Source organism: Podarcis tiliguerta (genome assembly GCF_965153285.1).
Source record: "Podarcis tiliguerta genome assembly, chromosome: 9".
NCBI classification, from domain to species: Eukaryota; Metazoa; Chordata; class Lepidosauria; order Squamata; family Lacertidae; genus Podarcis; species Podarcis tiliguerta.
This window is the reverse complement of record NC_139542.1, coordinates 15,674,677-15,697,299: the sequence shown is the minus strand read 5'-3', so window position 1 is coordinate 15,697,299 and position 22,623 is coordinate 15,674,677. Positions and strand designations below refer to the sequence as shown.

The 22,623-nt window shown below is 46.6% G+C and overlaps 1 protein-coding gene across 1 annotated transcript in view; it reads right to left on the bottom strand.

The window, feature by feature from the left end:
• The window catches only part of LOC310657737 (E3 ISG15--protein ligase HERC5-like), a 37,951-nt gene extending 19,550 nt beyond the window's left edge, over positions 1-18,401 (bottom strand). The window contains exons 1-12 of the mRNA XM_083398857.1: positions 18,073-18,401; positions 15,389-15,521; positions 15,113-15,189; positions 12,877-13,098; positions 11,706-11,797; positions 10,170-10,300; positions 7,710-7,843; positions 6,399-6,475; positions 4,594-4,697; positions 2,413-2,472; positions 1,240-1,345; positions 32-215 (exon numbers count right to left, since the gene is read on the bottom strand). Coding sequence (XP_083254983.1) covers positions 32-215; positions 1,240-1,345; positions 2,413-2,472; positions 4,594-4,697; positions 6,399-6,475; positions 7,710-7,843; positions 10,170-10,300; positions 11,706-11,797; positions 12,877-13,098; positions 15,113-15,189; positions 15,389-15,521; positions 18,073-18,331 — 1,579 coding nt within the window. The 5' untranslated portion in view covers positions 18,332-18,401. The remainder of the gene's footprint in view (positions 1-31; positions 216-1,239; positions 1,346-2,412; positions 2,473-4,593; positions 4,698-6,398; positions 6,476-7,709; positions 7,844-10,169; positions 10,301-11,705; positions 11,798-12,876; positions 13,099-15,112; positions 15,190-15,388; positions 15,522-18,072) is intronic.
• Positions 18,402-22,623: the final 4,222 nt, after the last annotated feature.

Below are 22,623 nucleotides of genomic sequence, written 5' to 3'. Positions count from 1 at the left end.
GAAGTTACCAAACTTAGTGAACCCGCCTCACCAAGCAATTGCTTCTCTTTCTGTGGGCGAAACCATATGGCTTGTGCCAGTTCAAGGAGGAGATGATCTGACTGGCTGTCCTGCCTCCGTAAGAGTATGGGCACAATGAGGAAGACTCTGAGCGCTTCAGGAGAGCCAGGGAAGTCAAGGACAGACTGCAGGAGTATCTTTAGGGCATTTATCACCTTGAAGAGATGAAGGAACAATATAAAAGTTAAACGCTTACTTTCTTGTAATAAGTTTAGTTCAACAGAACGAAGGAAACAAACTTCATTTTGCTTCAGCATAAACTACCAGAGGTAGACCCAAGAGTCTTTGGTGCACCATTCCAGCTGGATAGCTCAGTTGGTTAGAGCGTGGTGCTGATAATGCCAAGGTTGCAGGTTTGATTCCCGTATGGGACAACTGCAAATTCCTGCATTGCATGGGATCCAACTCTACAAATCTATGGTTCCATGTCATAGTCTTCAGTAACTTTAGCCTGAGAAACAGCAAAACTCAGAAACCAGTAAGGGGATATTTTGCTTTCCCAGGTCATTCTGCAGCCAGCCTGAAAGATGACATTCTTCACCAAAGGGATTTCAAAGGGAGACCTAGAACCCATCAAGAAGTTTGATTCTATTAGTTTAGGGTTAGATTGAGACAATGGTTTCTTGTCCCAATGCAGGTGTATTAACACAGCAAAGCTAGGATGACTCTGCTGGCTGCCACCAACTACTACTGCTGTGAATGATCACTGTGTGTACCTTCTATAAATGTAAGCTTACACAAAATTGTTGAAGACAGTACTTTTGTATTTAATGGATATTTGGTCCCAGCTCTTACCATTATTTTTCTCCATAGTGAGAGTGTGCGCATGCACACACGCGCTCCATGTTGACTATCCCAGTCCTAGACAAGCTTTCCCAACATGGTGCCCTCAAGATGTTGCCAGGTTACAATTCCCATCATCCCAGACCACTGGCCATGCTGGCTGGGCCCATGGGAGTCATATTCTAAAACATCTGGAAGCACCAGCATGGAGAAGGCTGTCCTAGAACTAAACCAATACTATCCTACATCCTGAAATTGTTGTGAAAACCTTGGTAATAGTGGTTTCCTTGTAACAGTCATAAGTAGGCTTGTCTGCTCTTACATTATTTATCTGGAAACTACTGTCTTTGGATAAAAGTCAAGAAACACTGTTTGCTTCTGCATTCCGTATCTTACCACTTTGAAGACTTTAGGCTTAGTAGAAATCTTCTCATGGAAAAGTAACACAGTGGACATGTCCACAGCTGCAACCTCCTGAGGTGTCCTGAAATGTTTCGCTCTGCTAGAAATAAACAGGCAGATCACAATCCCTTCCCTTGTTTGTGGAAATCTGTAAACTGCGTAAACTTTCAGCTATATGTGGGTGTGAATATCTGAAAGGGGCTCTAGTTAGCTTTGTGTTTAGCACATTCTCCCTAGTTTATAAATTTGGATCTAAGTGGCTTTAAAAGAGGATTAGACACAATTCATGGAGGAGAGGAATATTGATGGCTACTAGCCATAATTTCTATGTTCTACTTTCACTGTTGAAGGCAGTATGCCCCTGAATGCCAATTGCTGAGAACTGTCAAATAACCAACCTCCTATAACCAATATGCTTAAGTCGAATTAATGCATGAAGGGGTTAATGCCATAGAGTAAGCTGTCCTACCAGGCTTAGTTAGGTCACTCCCCCTCTTCTTGGGAGGAAGGTAATCAAACCTATTGTTCCCCTTCAGTCTACCAAAGAAGCTCAGCATGTAAAGAAGGTTGAGCTGGTTGCCCCAACCAAGCACAGACTCCACAGCTCTCACAAGCTATTTTTGCAATTCCTATACCCATAAATTAGGAACTTTCACCAGTGTGACTAAGCTCAGTTTTACTGCCTGTGCAACCTTTTCTGAATGCTGTATGGAAAATCATATGAATCTGACCTTTGGGGAGTTTGTAAGTACACCATTTTAAGCTTACCAAATGTGTGGTCTTTTTCTATGGTAAGGGAAGAGGGACGTTTTGGAACTCACAAGGGCATCTTTTAAATGTCCAATAGCGTATAGTTCCAAACTTTACTTGGCTGCATATTTTGTGACTTTTAAATCTCTGCTGGGGTTCTCTCACTAGAGTACTTGCCCCAAACCTGAATCTTGGCATCCAGAAATTTTCCTTTTAGACCTATTTTATTTTTCCTCGCCACCAACAGGAATCAAAAGCAGGGAAAGTGTTGTTGCCCTTGGGTCCTGCTTTCAGGCCTCCCACAGGAATCTGGGTAGCCACGGTGAGAACGAAATGCTAGACTAGATGGACCATTGGCCTCATCCAGCAAGCTCTTCTTGTGTCCTTACGACTGGTCCTCAAATGAGTGCCATTTACCTCTTTTCCACGAAGCTTCCATTGATGCAAGCTGCTGAGGAGAAGATCAACTTTATATCCCTGTTTGTTGGAAAGGAAGAAAGCGATCTTTCAGACTTTGCTTTGAGAAACTGACTCGCAACAGAGGTACAACTGGACAAAGGACATCTGATTTAAGTTTTTACCTTCCTGATGAGTCCCTGCTTTGCAGGACAAGAATTCACCCTCTCTCCCCCAGCTATAGTGATGATGATGATGAGGAGGAGGAGGATAATAATAATAATAATAATAATAATAATAATAATAATAATAATAATAATTTTATTTATACCCTGCCCTCCCTGGCCAGAGAAGGGCTCAGGGTGGCTAACACCAGTAAAATTACAGTAAAAACAGAATAGGGGAGAAAAAACCCAATTTAAGATACAGGTTAAAATGCAATTTAAAATGCAGCCTCATTTTAAAAGTAGCCCATAGATCAAAACCATAAGGGGAGGGAAACATAAGGGTCAGACTGAGTCCAAACCAAAGGCCAGGCGCAACAGCTCTGTCTTGCAGGCCCTGTGGAAAGATGTCAAGACCTGCAGGGCCCTAGTCTCTTGTGACAGAGCGTTTCACCAAGTCGGGGCCAGTACTAAAAAGGCCCTGGCCCTAGTAGAAGAAGAAGAAGAAGAGTTTGGATTTGATATCCTGCTTCATCACTACCCGAAGGAGTCTCAAAGCGGCTAACATTCTCCTTTCCCTTCCTCCCCCACAACAAATACTCTGTGAGGTGAGTGAGGCTGAGAGACTTCAGAGAAGTGTGACTGGCCCAAGGTCCCCCAGCAGCTACATGTGGAGGAGTGGAGACGCGAACCCGGTTCCCCAGATTACGAGACTACCGCTCTTAACCATGACACCACACTGGCTCTCCAGTAGAGACCAATCTAACCACCTTGAGACCTGGGACCTCCAAAACATTGTCATTTGTGGACCTTAAGGTCCTCCGTGGGGCATACCAGGAGAAGCGGTCCCGTAGGTACATGGGTCCTAGGCCGCATAGGGCCTTAAAGGTCAAAACCAGCACTTTAAACCTGACCCTATACTCCACAGGGAGCCAGTGCAGTTGCTAAAGCACTGGATGAATGTGATCCTGCAGCAAGGACCCCGTAAGGAGCCTCACCATGGCATTCTGCACCCGCTGGAGTTTCTGGGTCAGCTTCAAGGGCAGCCCCGCTTAGAGCGAGTTACAATAATCAAGCCTGAAATACAATGCTGAAATTTTCAAAATGGTGGGAGAGGCAGCACAGCAGCATGAACATGCAGGGAGATTATTTGACAACTGTTACACCACACTTCCCAGGGCATTTCCCATCACTTTCTTTACTGCCAAAGGTCTGTTTGCTTTTTGAGAGAATGGGTTTGTTGTGCAGGAGCGCTGAGTCCACTTTCATTGCGATCAAAGCCCACCCACAAAACAGCAACTGTCTGGAAGTTGCCCCAAAAGACTACATCCTTCACCCCAGTGCATTGTGCAATGATGATATAGTGCATAAAACCTGCCTTTTACCGTATTTTTCGCACCATAGGACGCACCGGAGAAGAATAGGACGCACTTTGTTTTAGAGGGGGGAGAACAAGAAAAAAAAATTCTCCCCCTCTCTGCCCAGCGCCCCTTCAGCGAAGCGGCAGGAGGCGCTGCGCAGAGAGGGGGAGAACTTTCCCCCTCTTGTTTTCCCGCTCTAAAACAAGGTGCCGTTTAAGGTGCGTTCAGGCGGCTACCTTGGAAGCCTGGAGAGCGAGAGGGGTCGGTGTGCACTGACCCTTCTTGCTTTCCAGGCTTCAGGTTCCTTTCGACCTGCTCTTTGGGGCTGGCGGGGGGAAGCCCACCACCAGCCCCAAAGAGCAGGTCAGGGAGCAGCGGAAAGGCGCAGCGGAGAGGCTCCTGCCATAGCCGCGCGTCACCTCTCCAGCCGGGAGAGGGTCGCGGGGCTATGGCGTCTTCGCTCCATAGGACACACACACATTTTCCCTTCATTTTTGAAGGGGAAAAAGTGCGTCCTATAGAGTGAAAAATACGGTAAATTGGGATTTCTAAGGCTAACCCCACAAAGTTTAAAACGAGACCGAGGCACACTTCGAACGAATCTTTTAAAAGTTAACGATGGCTAGATACCTGCACTTGTTGCATAGTGGGGTGTGTGTGTGTGTGTATTTACTTACTGTTTCATAGTCTTCCAGCAATTGGGATCTGAATTAGAAACCCACTTATCTGTCTTTTCCTCCTCCACTCTGGCAATCGTTCGGTTTAAATTTGCATATGACTTCTGTGCAAAATAAGACAAAAAAACATGAAATTCTCTCAGAAGCCTAGTAAGAGGTCTTCTCTGGTGATCTGCCATTGGGCCAGAGTCCCACAGGAAACAGTGGCTGGGTGAGAGTCTGTGTCTCTTCCTGCATGTAGGCAATGCAACCGGGATAATGTAAAAATCATGGCATTAGAACAAAGTGAAAAGCTAGCCTTTAAACTTCACTGTAGAAAGTTAGGGCAGTTGTCCGCCTTTGAGGAAGGACAGTAACTCAGTGACAGAGCACGTTTTTGTTTTGTTTTGTTTTTGAATGCAAATGGTTCCTGGTTCAATCCCTAGTGACTCCAGGTAAGGCTGGAAAAGGTTCTTGCCTGATCGACTGTCAGTGGCTCTGTCTGTCGACAATACGGAGTTAGATGGAACAACAGTCTGGCTTTGTAGAAAGGAGCTTCCTACATTCCCTCAAAATTGCTCTTTGGTCGCAGGCAGGCCACAGTTTCCCTATACTGGGTATACTATATTCAGTAGCTGGGGAAATGCGATAGTTGCTTCAGATGGAAAATGTGATTCTTCCCTCCGATACTGCATTTGTAGAATTTTTGTATGTAGAATGAGGTTGGCTCAAGGCCAAAGACATTCTTGGGTAATGGATGTTACCAACTGTGTGATCAGGGACAAGCAACACAACTTTTATCTCCTCCCCACGCTCACATCAGTGTGTGATAAGTTTATTTCTGTGCCTGGATGTTCCCCCACTGTCTCACATCAACTGTAAAGCAGTTAGTTAGTCTTTAACAACAACAACAACAACAACAACATTATAGAACCATTGACTGTACAGAATACATTATTATTGCTATAATATATATGAATATTATATTATATTGGGATGTGGGTGGCGCTGTGGGTTAAACCACAGAGCCTAGGGCTTGCCGATCAGAAGGTTGGCAGTTCGAATCCCCATGACAGGGAGAGCTCCCGTTGCTCAGCCCCTGCTCCTGCCAACCTAGCAGTTCGAAAGCACACCAAAGTGCAAGTAGATAAATAGGTACCACTCCGGCGGGAAGGTAAACGCCGTTTCCGTGCGCTGCTCTGGTTCACCAGAAGCGGCTTAGTCATGCTGGCCACATGACATGGAAGCTGTACGCCGGCTCCCTCGGCCAATAAAGCGAAATGAGCGTGCAACCCCAGAGTTGTAAGCGACTGGATCTAACGGTCAGGGGTCCCTTTATCTTTTATTGCTATTATTAAAATAGGGGCTGTCATATGAAGGACAAGACGTGGTGAGACAGCAGTTTGCCAGTTGTCTGGATAACCAATAAGATGTTTTGGAACCCTGGATACAACTCTGGGTCCAGATGCGAACAGCTGGCAAAGCAGCGTTTCCTACAGAGCCTGGAGTCTTGGACAAATGTTCCCCTTTTCTAATGGCAAGGCTGGCACTGGATGGGATCAAAGCAGAGGAGAGAAACATGCAGCTCTTCAGATGTTGTTGGACCACAACTCCCATCATTCCCTGGTTCCTTGCTGAATGGGACTAATGGGAGTTGAGGCCCAACAACAACTGCAGACCCAAAGCTTCCCCATCCCTAGATTAAAGGATGGTTTGTATTTTTCTGGTAACTACACACAGGCAACCACAACCATAATTCTGGCATTTGCAATTACGCACAACATTCTTTTCTTTTTTCGGAGGGGAGATCCTCAAATTTTGCTTACCTTTTCCTTTAAAAGGAGTACAATACTTTGGTTCTCTCCAGCGATGATTTTAACCAGCTCCTCTGACGTGTCCCCTACTGTGACAGATCATAAAGAAGACATCCATTCAAGTAGCCATCCGTTATTGTTAAGAACTCTTCCATTTGCAACTTGGTATATAGAGGTTTGGCTAGGAAATCTAGCATAGCTAAGTACAGCGAGGAGAGACCTCACACTGTGTCATCTGAATTTAGTTATATAAACCATGAACCACCATAAATAGCTATTTATAACACATTTTGACAGGAAAAGCTTGTCCATTAAAACTGACAATTATAGATGCAAGTCAAAAAGATGGAGGAGCTTCCAGGTGGCTGTTTATTGTGGGATCAGTGCTCTGAATGCATGCAAGTTTCTTGCAGTATCTGTACAACATCATGGGCATATAGTTAACCACTAGGGACTCAGCTATACAGGTGCAAATAAAACGTTTTAAATGTGTTGTAAAGTGCAGTATACAAATGTGACACTAGATGGCGACAGTGAGCTATGGCAAATTCAATGTAGTTTTCAAAACCGTTTTTAAAAAAGCATCTTCACAGCGTTTTTTAACGTGTGTGTAGATTCCACTTACGTGAACAAGCCGGCAAAACTATAGGTGTGGCAAAATTAGAAGGGTAGTAAAATTCAAAAGCTACCATTAAAATTTTGCCCTGAGGGCCACTCCCTGCTTCCTGCTCCAGTGGGGTATTATCCTGCTACTCTTAGGTGCAACTGGCCCATTTACCCCTTCCCCATAGTCACCCCAATGGCTCTGCACTTTGTTACCATCAGGGAAAGAGAAAATGAAGAGGGACTTCTCCCTGTGCTCAGAGGATGATGAGTAGCAGTAGCCACTGTTTTTATTGTAATTTACAGATGGTTCTGGGACGCGGGTGATGCTGTGGGTTAAACCACAAAGCCTAGGACTTGCCGATCAGAAGGTCGGCGGTTCGAATCCCTGCAACAGGGTGAGCTCCCGTTGCTCAGTCCCTGCTCCTGCCAACCTAGCAGTTCAAAAGCACATCAAAGTGCAAGTAGATAAATAGGTACCACTCCGGCGGGAAGGTAAATGGTGTTTCCATGCGCTGCTCTGGTTCGCCAGAAGCAGCTTAGTCATGCTGGCCACATGACCCGGAAGCTGTACGCCGCAACCCCAGAGTCGGCCACAACTGGACCTAATGGTCAGGGGTCCCTTTACCTTTACCTTACAGATGGTTCTTAAATTTGGAATTTCCTTAATTTGCACAAGGACACAAAGTTCTGCTTACGGAAACAATAAGCATGATTTACCCCTGTTGAATTCTCTGCCAATAGGAAGAGGTATTAGTCGGTCACATTTCCCCTCCTGTCCAAGCTGCCCTTCTGCTCCAGATCCAAATGAGTAGATTTCCCCCAGGTCCGCGATGTAGACAAGAGTATGCCACCTGTTCACAGAATTAAAGTCGATTAGGTGCAGAAGTGCCACTGACTCAAGTTGAACCCAGGGATTGCTTTTAATTTTCCCACTACCTTTGCTTTGGGGGCAGTCATTTTTTATTGGTAGCAATTCCTGACTGGGGGCCAAACACTGCATACTGCCCTACACATGGGGCTGAGCTTCCTCCACCCTGAATTAATGCCTCATGTTCCTCTACCACTCCTCAATAACCACCCAGCTATTTCAAAAACCCTACAGAGGCAAACACAAATTGGCATCTGTAAGGGTGCTCTGCAGTTTGGGTGAGCCTTTGAGGCAGCTCTGCCTCTCTTTCAAATCAGAACCAGTGAAGGCGGTGAAGGTCCTGTGTGAGTGTCTGGAGGCGGTTGGAGAATGGATGGCGGCTAACGGATTGAGGTTGAATCCTGACAAGACAGAAGTACTGTTTTGGGGGACAGGAGGCGGGCAGGTGTGGAGGACTCCCTGGTCCTGAATGGGGTAACTGTGCCCCTGAAGGACCAGGTGTGCAGCCTGGGAGTCATTTTGGACTCACAGCTGTCCATGGAGGCGCAGGTCAATTCTGTGTCCAGGGCAGCTGTTTACCAGCTCCATCTAGTACCCAGGCTGAGACCCTACGTGCCCGCAGACTGTCTCACCAAAGTGGTGCATGCTCTGGTTATCTCTCGCTTGGACTACTGCAATGCGCTGTACATGGGGCTACCTTTGAAGGTGACCCGGAAACTACAACTAATCCAGAAGCCTGCACAACACAAAACACTGTTGCTGTATGTAGGTTTTATTTTATTTGTTTTTTTTATCTTATATTTTGGAAAATGTACATCCAGGGGTTTTTTGCTTTAATTTTTTGGGGGCCCCCTAAGAGAGTGGGGCCCTAAGCTATAGCTTGTTTAGCTTATACGTAAATCCAACACTGATCCAGACTAGGGCTGTGTGGACCCTCCTGTTTCCTCTGCATCCAATGTGCTCCCACCACTGGTTTGAGAAGTGATATACATATGATGTTCGCCACAATTCATATCTACTCTTTAGGTAGTTTTTAAAAATGAAATACTGTGTTTTGATGCATTTCTAACCCAAACTAGCTTCAATTTGAATTGAGAAAAATAACATCCTAGCTGCATTTTAAGCCAGTGACATATGCACTCCCTGACAGATTTATATCAGTCAGTGGCATCAGATAGGCTCTCTGGTGCCACCTAGAATCATAGAATCATAGAGTTGGAAGAGACCACAAGGGTCATCGAGTCCAACCCCCTGCCAAGCAGGAAACACCATCAGAGCACTCCTGACATATGGTTGTCAAGCCTCTGCTTAAAGACCTCCAAAGAAGGAGACTCTACCACACTCCTTGGCAGGAAATTCCACTGTCGAACAGCTCTTACTGTCAGGAAGTTCTTCCTAATGTTTAGGTGGAATCTTCTTTCTTGTAGTTTGGATCCATTGCCCCGGGTCCGCTTCTCTGGAGCAGCAGAAAACAACCTTTCTCCTTCCTCTATGTGACATCCTTTTATATATTTGAACATAGCCGTTCCTTAGCCGTTCCTCATAAGGCATCGTTTTCAGGCCTTTGACCATTCTGGTTGCCCTCCTCTGGACACGTTCCAGTTTGTCAGTGTCCTTCTTGAACTGTGGTGCCCAGAACTGGACACAGTACTCCAGGTGAGGTCTGACCAGAGCAGAATACAGTGGCACTATTACTTCCCTTGATCTAGATGCTATACTCCTATTGATGCAGCCCAGAATTGCATTGGCTTTTTTAGCTGCCGCGTCACACTGTTGGCTCATGTCAAGTTTGTGGTCAACCAAGACTCCTAGATCCTTTTCACATGTACTGCTCTCAAGCCAGGTGTCACCCATCTTGTATTTCCTAGGCCAGAAGGATTATAGGCTGTTCTGTGAATACCCCACCTGGAATTGCCCAGAATTTATTCCTCTGGTTGTGGTCCCAGTAAGCAGGGAATCGGTGCTTGTAGATCCCTAGGGATCCTGGGGTATGCCTTTTTAGAAACTGGCATACTTGTCATTCATATTATTTATTATTACGTTTTTATCCTATGTTTCAAGAAAGGAGCTCAAAGGTGGCATACATAGTTCTCTGTGCCTCCCTTTTTCTCCCTCTTCATCACAACAACCCTGAGAGGTAGGTTGGGCTGAAAGAAGGTGGTTGGCCTGCGTTCACTCAGTGATCTTCATGATGGACTAGGAATTCGAACTCGGGTCTCCCGGGTAAGACACTTTACGACATTGGAAGGCAGAGAAGCCTTTGCCTGACCACAGCTGATAGAACATTATCTCCATAAAACGTGCCATACCTTCCACAGGCCACCTGAGACACCCGAGCACCAAACAGCTCAGCTACAAGTCGTGGTAACAGCTCGTTGCGCCTAGAGTTGTGGCCAAGCTGTCCACAGCTGCCATCTCCAAAGGTGCAGACTAATCCATCCTTGGTGGGAGAGGGAGAGAGAGAGAGAGAGAGAGAGAGAGAGAGAGAGAGAGAGAGAGGGAAGTGAGATGCATCAGCATAAACATATCTTGTTTACAAAGCTGGGGATAAGAAAGTTTTGTATGAAGGTGGGCAAGGCAGTTGGATAATGAAGAAGAAGAGTTTGGATTTGATATCCCGCTTTATCACTACCCTGGGACGCGGGTGGCGCTGTGGGTTAAACCACAGAGCCTAGGACTTGCCGATCAGAAGGTCGGCGGTTCGAATCCCCGCAACAGGGTGAGCTCCCGTTGCTCGGTCCCTGCTCCTGCCAACATAGCAGTTTTAAAGCACCTCAAAGTGCAAGTAGATAAATAGGTACTGTTCCGGTGGGAAGGTAAATGGCGTTTCCGTGTTGTGCTCTGGTTCGCCAGAAGCGGCTTAGTCATGTACGCCGGCTCCCTCGGCCAATAAAGCGAGATGAGCGCCGCAACCCCAGAGTCGGTCACAACTGGACCTAATGGTCAGGGGTCCCTTTACCCTTTACTTATCACTACCCGAAGGAGTCTCAAAGCGGCTAACACTCTCCTTTCCCTTCCTCCCCCACAACAAACACTCTGTGAGGTGAGTGGGGCTGAGAGACTTGAGAGAAGTGTGACTAGCCCAAGGTCACCCAGCAGCTGCATGTGGAGGCGCGGGGAATCAAACCCGGTTCACCAGATTACGAGTCTACCACTCTTAACCACTACACCACTCCTGGTGTAGTCCAGTTGCTGTGTTAGCAGCACTAGGGCACAAGTCTGGGCAATGTCTATGGAGATCCTGGGCTGCCCAGATGACAGGTTGATGTGGTCCGAAGGAAAGCACAGCAATATGTTTGGCACTAGCTTGGCTGCAGGAGTTGCCACAAGGAGATGTGCAAGGCACCATCCAACTATCTTAGGGACTCCAATCCAGATTTGTGTAAGGTTTATTCCTTAGCCCTTTCTTCTCCCGAAGATGTGCCACAAACATCTTCTATTTTTTTTATTTTTTATTTTGTAAGGTAACCTCTCCGAGATGAATCAGAGAGCGAGTGTAAAGGAGATAGCAAAACTAAACTGAGGTCCAGCACCGAGGGCTTTCTGGCGGTTCCCTCGCTGCGAGAAGCCAAGTTACAGGGGACCAGGCAGAGGGCCTTCTCGGTAGTGGCGCCCGCCCTGTGGAACGCCCTCCCACCAGATGTCAAAGAGAAAAATAACTACCAAACCTTTAGAAGACATCTAAAGGCAGCCCTGTTTAGGGAAGCTTTTAATGTTTAATAGGTTATTGTATTTTAGTGTTTTGTTGGAAGCCGTAGGGGGACCCAGCCAGATGGGCGGGGTATAAATAATAAATTATTATAATATTATTATTATTAAATTAAAACAACCGCAACTAGGCAAACCTTCGAGAGAACGGCAGTATGCTCCCCGCCACACGAAACAAACGCTGTCTTCTCGTGCTCTAAGGCCTTCACGATTGTAGGGGAGCATCTGTCTGAAATAGGAACGAAAAGTGAAATGGAACCAGTTTGAGAGGGCATAAAGAGATCCTTTCAAAGAGGGCTGGAGAACCTCAGGTTCCCTCAGGCCTCTCTTGTCCAGCCCTTGGGATGTTCCTCAGACCACACCTGCTTCTCTTCAGGCCACCCCTTCGCTCAAGTCTGGTAGCTTGGGCTCTACTCCCTCAGATGCCTTTGCTTGGTGGGAATGTGGCCTTGGACTGTGATAATGCAGTCTGAGTGAATGTGGGATGGAACGGTCTGTGTGGGTCTGTGTGTAGAAACCTCTTGACTTTTGCATGCATGGAATGTGGCCGACTGCACAAATGTTAAGTCCTGTACATTGCTCCACCCACCTACCACTGGCAAGCGGCCCCCAGGAGGTTCCCAAAATGAAATGTGGCCCTTGAGCTGAAAAAACTCCCCTCCCTGCTTTTAGAGAAAAATGTTTCATTACTTTGTATTCATAAAGATGTTTTTAAACACTGCAAGCTGTCTTGGGAGAAAAGTGAGATACGATTACATTAAACAAATAAATAGCTATATGCATATACAGTCGTACCTTGGTTTTCAAACAGCTTAGCTCTTGAATGTTTTCGCTCCCAAACGCCGCAAACCTGGAAGTGACTGTTCCGGTTTGCAAACTACTTTTTTAGCCGAACATCCATGGAGCTTCTTGCAGCTAATCAGACAACAAAGAGGGAGCCAGTCGAGCTTCTCGAGGAGAGAATTCCACAATCTGGGAGCAGCCACAGTGAAGTCTCCTTCTTGTGTCACCACCAATCGGGCTTCTGATGTTGATGGGACCGGGAGAATGTGCTCACCCAAAGATCTTAACATCCAGGTAGGTTTGTAGCAGTGTTTCGCAAACTTGGGTCCCCAGCTGTTGTTGGACTACAACTCCCATTATCCCTGACTACTGGGATGATGGGAATTGTAGTCCAACAACAGCTGGGGAGCCCAAGTTTGAGAAACACTGGTAGGGTCTTCCAGGTAACCTAGGCCCTAGCCATATAGGCCCAGCATTTCATAAATATTCCTCAGATTCCACCACATGGATAGCACCTTTCCTTACCTTCTGTGTCTCCAAGGCCCAGCTGTCCAAAAGCATTCTTTCCCCAAGAACAGACAGTTCCAAACACAGAGAGGGCCACGCTGTGAGCAGATCCAGCTGCAATCTTCGCCAAAGGGATGCCTTTGAGCTCCCACACAAGTCGTGGTTCCTTAACAGCGTTGATCTCCCTTCTCGCTGCAACCTGGCCGTAGTCGTTCTGACCCCAGGCAAAGAGCTCTCCTCCTTAACCCAACATACAAAAGGAAGTACAACAGATGTATTTGCCGTTTTATATATATAATGGGACAATTGGGGCGGGGAGGTGGAGGAGCACCATTTGTCCTGGGCCTCAGGCTCAAAGGGGCATCAATTTTTTGGCATTCAGTAAGCTTTGCAATGTGCTTGTATGAGCACCAGGGCAAACCACTCTCACCTTAGAGTTGCATAGTAATGCATTTGCGCAGAATGAGATTGGAAAAATCATTAATCATTTGACACACACTCACTCTTTGGTTATTTGGGTGATCGTTTTCAGTTTTTACTATAGCTAGGGCCTCAAAAGCTAGAAGTGGTCTGAGCCACTCTAGATCTCTGAGATGGCATATACAGAGCTTTTTTTTTCTTCTAAAAAACATTTAGGGGTACTCTCATTTTCCTACTCGTATTGAAATACTGCCCCTTAATGAGGCCAAACTTAGATTCACAAAATGTTTAGGGGTATGCATACCCCTGCGCCCCCCCCCCCCCCAGAAAAAAACACTGGGCATATATACACCTACTAAACCCTACCTAGTGACTAAGGTCCACACCAGTTGATCTCAGGGTCAAATTGCACATCATTTTAGTTATGGATCTATGCCTTTAAATGCTGGGTGGCGGCAGCAGGGAGAATTCACACAAATTGTCAGTATGTACCCCAGGATGGGAGAGTTTCACGAGGCTTTAACCCTTTAACATACCCACCCTCTGTGGTCCTGATCCAGATCGGGGGCTCTGTACCTGCAATTTGTGTGGGGTCGGGAAACCATGGCTCCCCCCCCCCCACAGCCAGAACTCAGTTCCAGCACCTCTCAGGTGGGTGCCATCATAAGAGAACGTTGGAGATGTTCATGGTGAGTTCCAGCACCTCTTTTTCTAGAAAAATAAAACTGGGGGGGGGGGGAGTTTTCTTCCCTATGGAAATTTTAGGGGCCGGGCCCTCAATCCAAATCAGAAGAAGCCTAGGAGGGAGAGGGACAATGGGTTAATGACCCACTGACTTTACACTTTCTTACCAATCTGAATAGGACCCCTGCACTTATATCTGCTAATGTAATACAGTGGTGCCTCGCAAGACGAAAATAATCCGTTCCGCGAGTCTCTTTGTCTAGCGGTTTTTTCGTCTTGCGAAGCAACCCTATTAGCGGATTAGCGCTATTAGCGGTTTAGCGGTTATTAGCGGCTATTAAAGGCTTAATGGATTAGAGGATTAGCTGCTAAAAGGCTATTAGTGCCTTAGAAAAAGGGGGTGGGGAGTGGAAAAAAATCGCAAGAATCGCAAGACATTTTCATCTTGCGAAGCAAGCCCATAGAGAAATTCGTCCTGCGAAGCGCATTGAAAAACGGAAAACCCTTTCGTCTAGCGGGTTTTCCGTCTTGCGAGGCATTCGTCTTGCGGGGCACCACTGTATCTGGTTTGGCCCTGGGTATGGGGCAGAGAGGAACAGAGGAACAGCTAGTTGCTAGGGGGAGATACAAGCCCACCCACTTGCCCCCTCCTATATCTATCTCACCCCTTCCTCCAAGGAGCCCTGGGAAATATGTTTCCCCCCCAAGGTAGGTGAAACTGAGAGGTCACGATGTGCCCCCACTACACAGAATTTTATTGAAACTGTGTACCATTCAGAACGCAGCTCACAAGGAATAGCTGGGATTAATGATTTCCCACATAAAAATCTCCAGCAGCCCTTTGGCCTGATCAGGGTATGATTTGTTGATGTCTGGGCTCCTGGAACACAAGAACAGCCTGCAGGATCAGGCCCATCTGGTCCAGCATCCTGTTCTCACAGTGGCCAACCAGATGCCTGTGCTTCCTGCGCTTGCAACTGATTTTCGTCTTTAGCCACATCCCTCGTCTGTTTCAAGGATTTAATTTCTTTTAGCTGATGGCTTTGCAAAAGTCGATGTGAGCTACCTGGGGAACGTCAGCTGGAACGGAAAGGCAGGGTATACATGTTCAAAAAACCCCCAAGGAAGCTGTGTGAGAATTGTTCAGTACCTTTTGATAATGCCAGGGAATGATGGTCGCCACATGCGATTTGGATGATGCGTTTGTTTCCCAATTCTTCCAATAACCTGTTTTCAAACAGCAAGTAGAAACAGTGCCAATCAAATAATGACATTTCTCATGTATAATCCAAGCAAGTATTTCAGGTGTAAACATGCATTATTGAGATGTGTGGATCACAAAGGAATTATTATTATTTTTCAATATAATTCTGCTGCTTTCAAAAAAACCAGCAACACTCCAGTCAGTCAAGATCAGGTTTCCTACCTGGGCTTTGAATGAACACCTCTGGATGCAATACTGTGCTCAGAAAGATTTCCTTTTGATGAGAGAATGAGCAGGTGAGATGCTTCACCATCTAGCAAATCCACCTTGGCCCCCTTGCTTAACTTGATACACTCTGGAAGATTGAACAAGATAAAGACGGAAATGGTTTTAAGCATAATCACATTTAAAGGAGTGCCAGTGGTGGCTGGTGTTCAGCAGGACTGACAATGTGGAAACATAAGAACATAAGAAGAGCAAATGGCCTGTCCAGCATCTTTTACTCACAGTGACCTCCCAGATGCCTGTGGGAAACCCTCAAGTAGAACACTCCTCCCTTCCTGCAGTTTCCAGGAACATGATATTCAGAAGAAGTACTGCCTCCAATTGTGGAGTCAGAGTATAGCCATCCTGGCTAGTAGTCGTGGGCAGCCTTTGTTAGAATTCCTGCTCCGTGTTTGCAGTCATGGGATTGTTGTCTATCACGTGACGGTATATATTTTGACTCCACAAAGTGGGAAGTGACGGATGTTTGTGTTACTGCGTTCCGTGAAGTGGGACTATTGTCCTTTGTTCTTTTTCTCTTTGCTGTTTGATGCTAGAGAGAGATGGAGCCATGTTGCAGTGCGCCGTGTGTGTCTATATGTAAATAAAGTAGATTAGCCAAAATGCTAAGTTGCTGAGGTCTGTCACGCAAGCTGCGAAGACTCTGCGGATCCCTAAGAGTGCCGATGTCTGTTGGCATCGGTCGCTCTGATGTTCGGGCTGAAGAAAGCTTTTGAAGCTTCCGAATGATCAACCAGGAGGGAGGGAACATGCCAGTCGGGCATGTGTCTCTGCCAGGGTCCTACTTGAGTGTAGGACAAGCTCCTGACAGCCTTGTCCCCTGTGAATTTGTCCAATCCTCTTTTAAAGCCATCCACGTGGGTGGCCATCCCTGCCTCTTGTGGCAGTGAGTTCCACAGTTTAACTGGGTGTTCATAGTCTTTGCCATCGTTCCACCTTCTAACTATGCAGGGAGTGCTTGCTCAGTTCCACATGGGTAACACTAAGGCGAAGGATATGTTCACATTACCACTTGCTCCACATCCAGGAATCTCCCATTGCTATTTTTTAAATTTATTTTTTTGGAAACAGCATTCACAAGACGTCAGTCTCAATCCATATTGACCCTGCAGTTCCTTGACAAATACTGCTTGCTGTCTGGTGCTTTTCCCCTCAAAATAAATGGCATAATCTATGCATTAGGTGGGGAAGTATGTACAGTATGAAGAAGTACCATTAAAAAAAAATTAAAATTAAAAACCCTTTGGGGGGAAAACTAAGAGGGGACACCCAAAAACTGACTAACATTGAGGTGTGTGCAGAGAAAAAGAATGAGGAGGCTGGAAACCTGAACAGAAGCACTCCATACAACAACATTACGTTGCAGCTCCCAGTACTTTTTCTCTATTGTCCATTCAGACATGAATTTGACCCTGTCTTCCAATATGGAAAATGAACTGAAAGACACCAGGATAACTGATAAGTATTAAGCCCTTATTTTTTTAAAAAAAAAAACCACTTAAATTTTATTATGTTAACATTCAGTACAATTAGCTTTAAACAATTTAAGCTTCCTATATTTCCATTGTGGCTGTTCTAGCTAAAGGCCTAGTCTTTTTTTTCTTTCTTTCTTTCTTTCTTTCTTTCTTTGTCTTTTTGTAAAAAAAAAAAAACTTATCTGCACAAGGCAGCAGATGATGACATGAGCTGGACGTTTGCTGTGACTCGAGAATAGAAAGTGAAACCAGTGCTGATGTAAACCTCATATTGCAGATGACAGGAATAAGTTGATAGGATGTCAAGGAAAAAAATAAACCCAAGAAGGGCTACATATACTGCATCAGATGCCTGGAAATCACTGGAGAGTTTCTTTTCAAAAGTAACCAAGAAATGTCACATCCTTCAACATACATTTAAAACACCTTTATATCACTTTAACGGTCACAGCTTTCCCCCATAGAATCCTGGGAACTGTAGTTTGTTAACTGTGCTGGGAATTATAGCTCCAAGTGGGGGGGGGGTCTCCTATCAACTTGCAGTGGTCTTAAACTACAGTCATCAGCATTGTTTGGGGGAAAAGCTGTGGTATAAATGTGCTTTTAAACGCATAGTGCAGAGAGCACCTTAGCGATTAGAGAATCTGCCAGTTTATGTTTCTCTCATCGCCTGCCCCTGCCCCCCCCCAGAATTCCAGTCTTAAATCTCCACATAAGTCTGCGATTTCTTATTTTAAAAATCCTCAAGAAAATGCACCAGCATTTTAGTGTGAAATGTACACGCTTGTATGCAATTCCGCCTAACACACACATTTTTTAAATGCATTTTTAATCTTTGTTGGAAGGGATGCGGGTGGCACTGTGGGTTAAACCACAGAGCCTAGGACTTGCCGATCAGAAGGTCGGAGGTTCGAATCCCCGTGAGGGGGTGAGCTCCTGTTGCTCGGTCCCTGCTCCTGCCAACCTAGCAAGGTTCCCTTTACCTTTACCTAATCTTTGTTGGAAGCCGCCCAGAGTGGCTGGGGAAGCTCAGCCAGATGGGCAGGGGTACAAAGAATAAAATTATTATTATTATTATTATTATTATTATTATTATTATTATTATTTTGTGAAAAGCAACTTTCCCAAATGTCATGAGCTACTCACTGCGACTCCCCTGGCATCCTCCGTCCTCTGCCCTGTCATAAACGATGACGGTCCTGTCCGTCTTCACTATAGCCAAGCAGCCTTGTTTGCAGCTAACCTGGCGGATGGTTCCTGGGTCCTCCTTGCAAAGGCTGGGATGGTAGCTGACAGCCTCTGGGAACAGCAGCAAGGCTTTGGATCGCAAAGGTGAGGGACGAGGCAAGTCCGACCGGGTGCCCACCTCAGTCCTGGGCTTGCGGCTTCTGGACCTCCTTGTCATCTTCTCTCCCTGTTTTCCTCACAGGCAGTCCACTCTCAGAACTAGCCCTTTATTCTGGGACACAAACCATGTTTCCAACTTTGACCAGAACTGAAAGATGCAAAAGGAAAACGAGCGTTCAGGATGTCAGCAATCTGGATGGATGGCTGATGCTCCTCTCTGGTTCGTCACCCGAGTTCTGCTCTAAGGAATGCCAAAGAGTGAGACTTCTTGGGGGAAGGAGCCAAAAAAGAGAGAGCTGTTTCTCTCTAGTTTCTGTTTACTCATTTGCTTTCGAAACAGATTAGGAGGCGGGTCTTCCTAGGAAACAGAAACCGTTGTTGCTGCTGCTGCTGCTGCTGCTGCTGCTAGTGAGAAAGATTCTCTCTCTGCAAATCCCAGAAGTGAAGCCCTGTTAACCTGTCGCAACAGAACAAGCAAGAGTCTGGGGTCACCAGCTTAAAGACTAGCACATTTATTAAGGCAAAAACTTTTGGTCAACAGTTCACCCAATCAGATATATCTATGGATTGCAGCTCACAAAAGCTTATGCCGTATAATGAATGTGTAAAGGCTGTGCCAACAGGCTCTCACTGCTCTTCGCAAAAGAAGCATGCCGTAAGAAAAATGAACATTGCTTTCTGTGGCATTGTCACTGAGGTTATGACTTGCCCTTTAAAGAAATATATGCCCTGTTTCAATACAGCTGAACTTCAAAGGGAGACAACAACAGTTTGATTTATTAAGAGGTTCAGTGCTGTCACCTTGTCAATCGAACAGGGACAAAGGTTGTTACAAATTCATGCCATGCGTGTTAATCAGGTCAACTTATGCCAGGTTGTCTGTGTTATCAAAAGAAAAATCAGTTTTGTGAATGAACACTGCCAGTTCCTAATTATCTGTCTCTATACTTTCTCTATTTTAATTTCTCTCTGACCTCATTGTTTACATTCTCTCTCCCCACTTTCAATCATTTGTATATGGCAACTCAAGGTTCATGCATCTGAGAAGGGGACCGCTGTTCATAAATACCCTTTTTGACGCCAGACATGTAGAATGTTGACATGAACTTTGGTTTTTTTATTGTTGATTTTAACTATTTATAATGCTTTAGAAAGGGACATGGGTGGCGCTGTGGGTTAAACCACAGAGCCTAGGACTTGCCGATCAGAAGGTGAGCAGTTCGAATCCCCTCGACGGGGTGAGCTCCTGTTGCTCGGTCCCTGCTCCTGCCAACCTAGCAGTTCAAAAGCACATCAAAGTGCAAGTAGATAAATAGGTATCGCTCCGGCGGGAAGGTAAACGGCATTTCCGTGCGCTGCCCTGGTTCGCCAGAAGCGGCTTAGTCATGTTGGCCACATGACCCGGAAGCTGTCTCCCTCGGCCAATAAAGCGAGATGAGCGCCGCAACCCCAGAGTTGGCCATGACTGGACCTAATGGTCAGGGGTCCTTTTACCTTTACTAATGCTTTAGATGGCTGTTTTCTGATCATTTGTTTTATTCTTTCTGTAAACTGATTTGAGGTTTCATGACAACCAAGCGGTATACAAATCTCATGAGATAAATGGGCATGTTCTCCCCTCCACTGTCAGAGGCAATGTCTCTGAACATCAGCAGCTGGGAATCACAAATAGGGGCAGTACTGTTGCATTCTGGTCCTGCTTTCATTGGCAATCTGGTTGACCACAGTGAAAGCAGGCCTGACCCAGCCAGCTCTTATTCTCTCCAGAATGGTTCACCTGTCCCTCTTTCTGTCCCCAGGAAGCTGCCTTAGGCCCATGTAGCCTGCCTACTTTGACTTGCAGTGACTCTCAAACAACTCTCTTTACCAACTGCTACCCAACCCAGTTAACCAAGTCTGACAGAAATAAAATTGGGATCATCTGTATGCAGGGCAGCTGTGCTGCTGCAACACAACAGCAGAAAATATGACACGGGTTTTTGCCAAGTTGGGATAACCAATGAGGTGTCTCCAGCTGTTGTTGAACTACAACTCCCATGATCACTAGCCCTAATGGCTGGGGCTGAGAATGGTAGCTCGAGAACGTCTTGAGGACCCCAAGTTGGTGGTTCCTGCCCCTTCAAGTGGAGACATAAAAATGAATGAGGTGTTTGTTTCCTCCCCTATACATGAGAGAGAGGGGTTGATAAAGGCAGTGGTAGAGTTGCAAGTGGTCTGCTAGTTTAGCAGTGGTCGAATTCATAGAATTGTACAGTTGGAAAGGGACCACATGGGTCATCTAGGAATCTTTTGCCCAACGTGGGTCTGGAACCCTTGACACTGAGATTAAAAGTCTCATGCTCTACCAACTTGAGCTTTGTGTCCCATCCTCTCCATTCAAGAGTCACCAACCTGATTTTATATGAAAGAATCAGAAGGGATGCCAAGGGCAGTGGCGTAGCATGGGGGGTGCAGGAGGGCCCGGCCGCACCGGGCGCAACATCTGGGGGTTAGGGTTAGGGGGCGCAAATCCATGGGTTAGGGGGCGCAAATTACTTGCCTTGCCCCGGGTGCTGACAACCCACGCTACGCCACTGGCCAAGGGTCATGTAGCCCAACTCCCTGCAATACAGGAATCTCAACCAAAGCATCCGTGTAAGAAGGCCATCCAGCCTCTGCTTAAAAACCTCCAAGGACAGAGAGTCCGCCACCTTCCGAGGGAGTCAGTTCCATGGTCAAACTGCTCTGTCAAAAAGTTCTTCCTGATGTTTAGTCGGAATCTCCTTTCTTGGAACTTGAATCCATTGGTTAGTGCTGGGGTCAGCAAACGTTTTCCGCAGGGGGCCAGTCCACTGTCCCTCCGACCTTGTGGGGGGCAGGACTATATGGGGGGGATAATCCCCCCCTACCGGCTCTCCCCTCCCTTCTCCACAGCACTGGACAAGCCCCAGTGGCTGCTTACCTGTGCCTTGCGAGCGGCAGGGGCTGGCAGCGGTGGAGGGACAATGAGGGCTGGCTCCGGAGAGAGGCTGCTTAAAATAGCATTCAGCCAACCACGGCTCAACAAAGCCCAGCCCCTTGTCGCGAATTCTTTGCGTTGCTTTAGCAGAAATGCTCAGAGTTCCAGGTTCTTCAGTACAGTATTATTTATTGTGGGCTATATATACAAATGGGATGCAGGTGGTGCTGTGGGTTAAACCACAGAGCCTAGGATTTGCCGCTTAGAAGGTCGGCGGTTCGAATCCCCGCAACGGGGTGAGCTCCCGTTGCTCGGTCCCTGCTCCTGCCAACCTAGCAGTTCGAAAGCACGTCAAAGTGCAAGTAGATAAATAGGTACCACTCCAGCGGGAAGGTAAACGGCATTTCTGTGCACTGCTCTGGTTCGCCAGAAGTGGCTTAGTCATGCTGGCCGTATGACCTGGAAGCTGTATGCCGGCTCCCTCAGCCAGTAAAGCGAGATGAGCGCCGCAACCCCAGAGTCGGCCATGACTGGACCTAATGGTCAGGGGTCCCTTTACCTATATCTACAAATATCAACAGAAGCAGTTAATACAGTCAGACAGAGTACCTGGCTGCACCTTAAAGCAAATAGGAAGACTCTTTCTCTCTGACCACACTCCTCTATACCACCATTACTGCTGGACAGGCTTCCCTTTTAAACCGATGACGGCCAATCAACTGTCAGCACATTACTGCTGAGTCATTCTGACCCAGCACCTCCACAGAAAGTATTGCATCAGCTTGTTGCATCAACTAGCAAACTCAAGCCTGCAGACTTACTATCTTACACAGCATTCTGTGAATCCCGACACCCCTTTCCTCCTCTAGGCAACACGATGACCAAGACATTGCCTAGACATTGTTGACGTTCTCTTTGCAACACAGGGGTTTGTTTGGATACCCCTCATCCTCTAGGCAGGGTGAGGAGAAACCAGGAGGGAGGGAGGGAGGAGGAGGCGCTGCCACCGCGGTGTAGGTGTGTGTGTGTGGGGGGGAGTGAATGGCACAGCCCAAACGATCCGAATCCCCATTCCGATCCATGTGCTGATTCCGGGACCGTCCGCAGGCTGGATCCAGAAGGCATTTGGGCCAGATCCGGCCCCCAGGCCTTAGTTTGGCTACCCATGGGTTAGTGTCTTACCCTCCAGACCAGGAGAAAATAAGCTTGCTCCATCCTCCATGTGACAGCCCTTTAGATATTTGAAGATAGCTATCATATCTCCCCTCAGTCTCCTCTTTACCAGGCTAAACATACCCAAGCTCCCTCAACTGTTCCTCAATTGTCTTGTAAACAGAAATTGCCATGTTATCCTTTGAGGATTGCTTCAATAGAACTAGCTGCATATGGGTCAAGTTAACACAGTGACACTT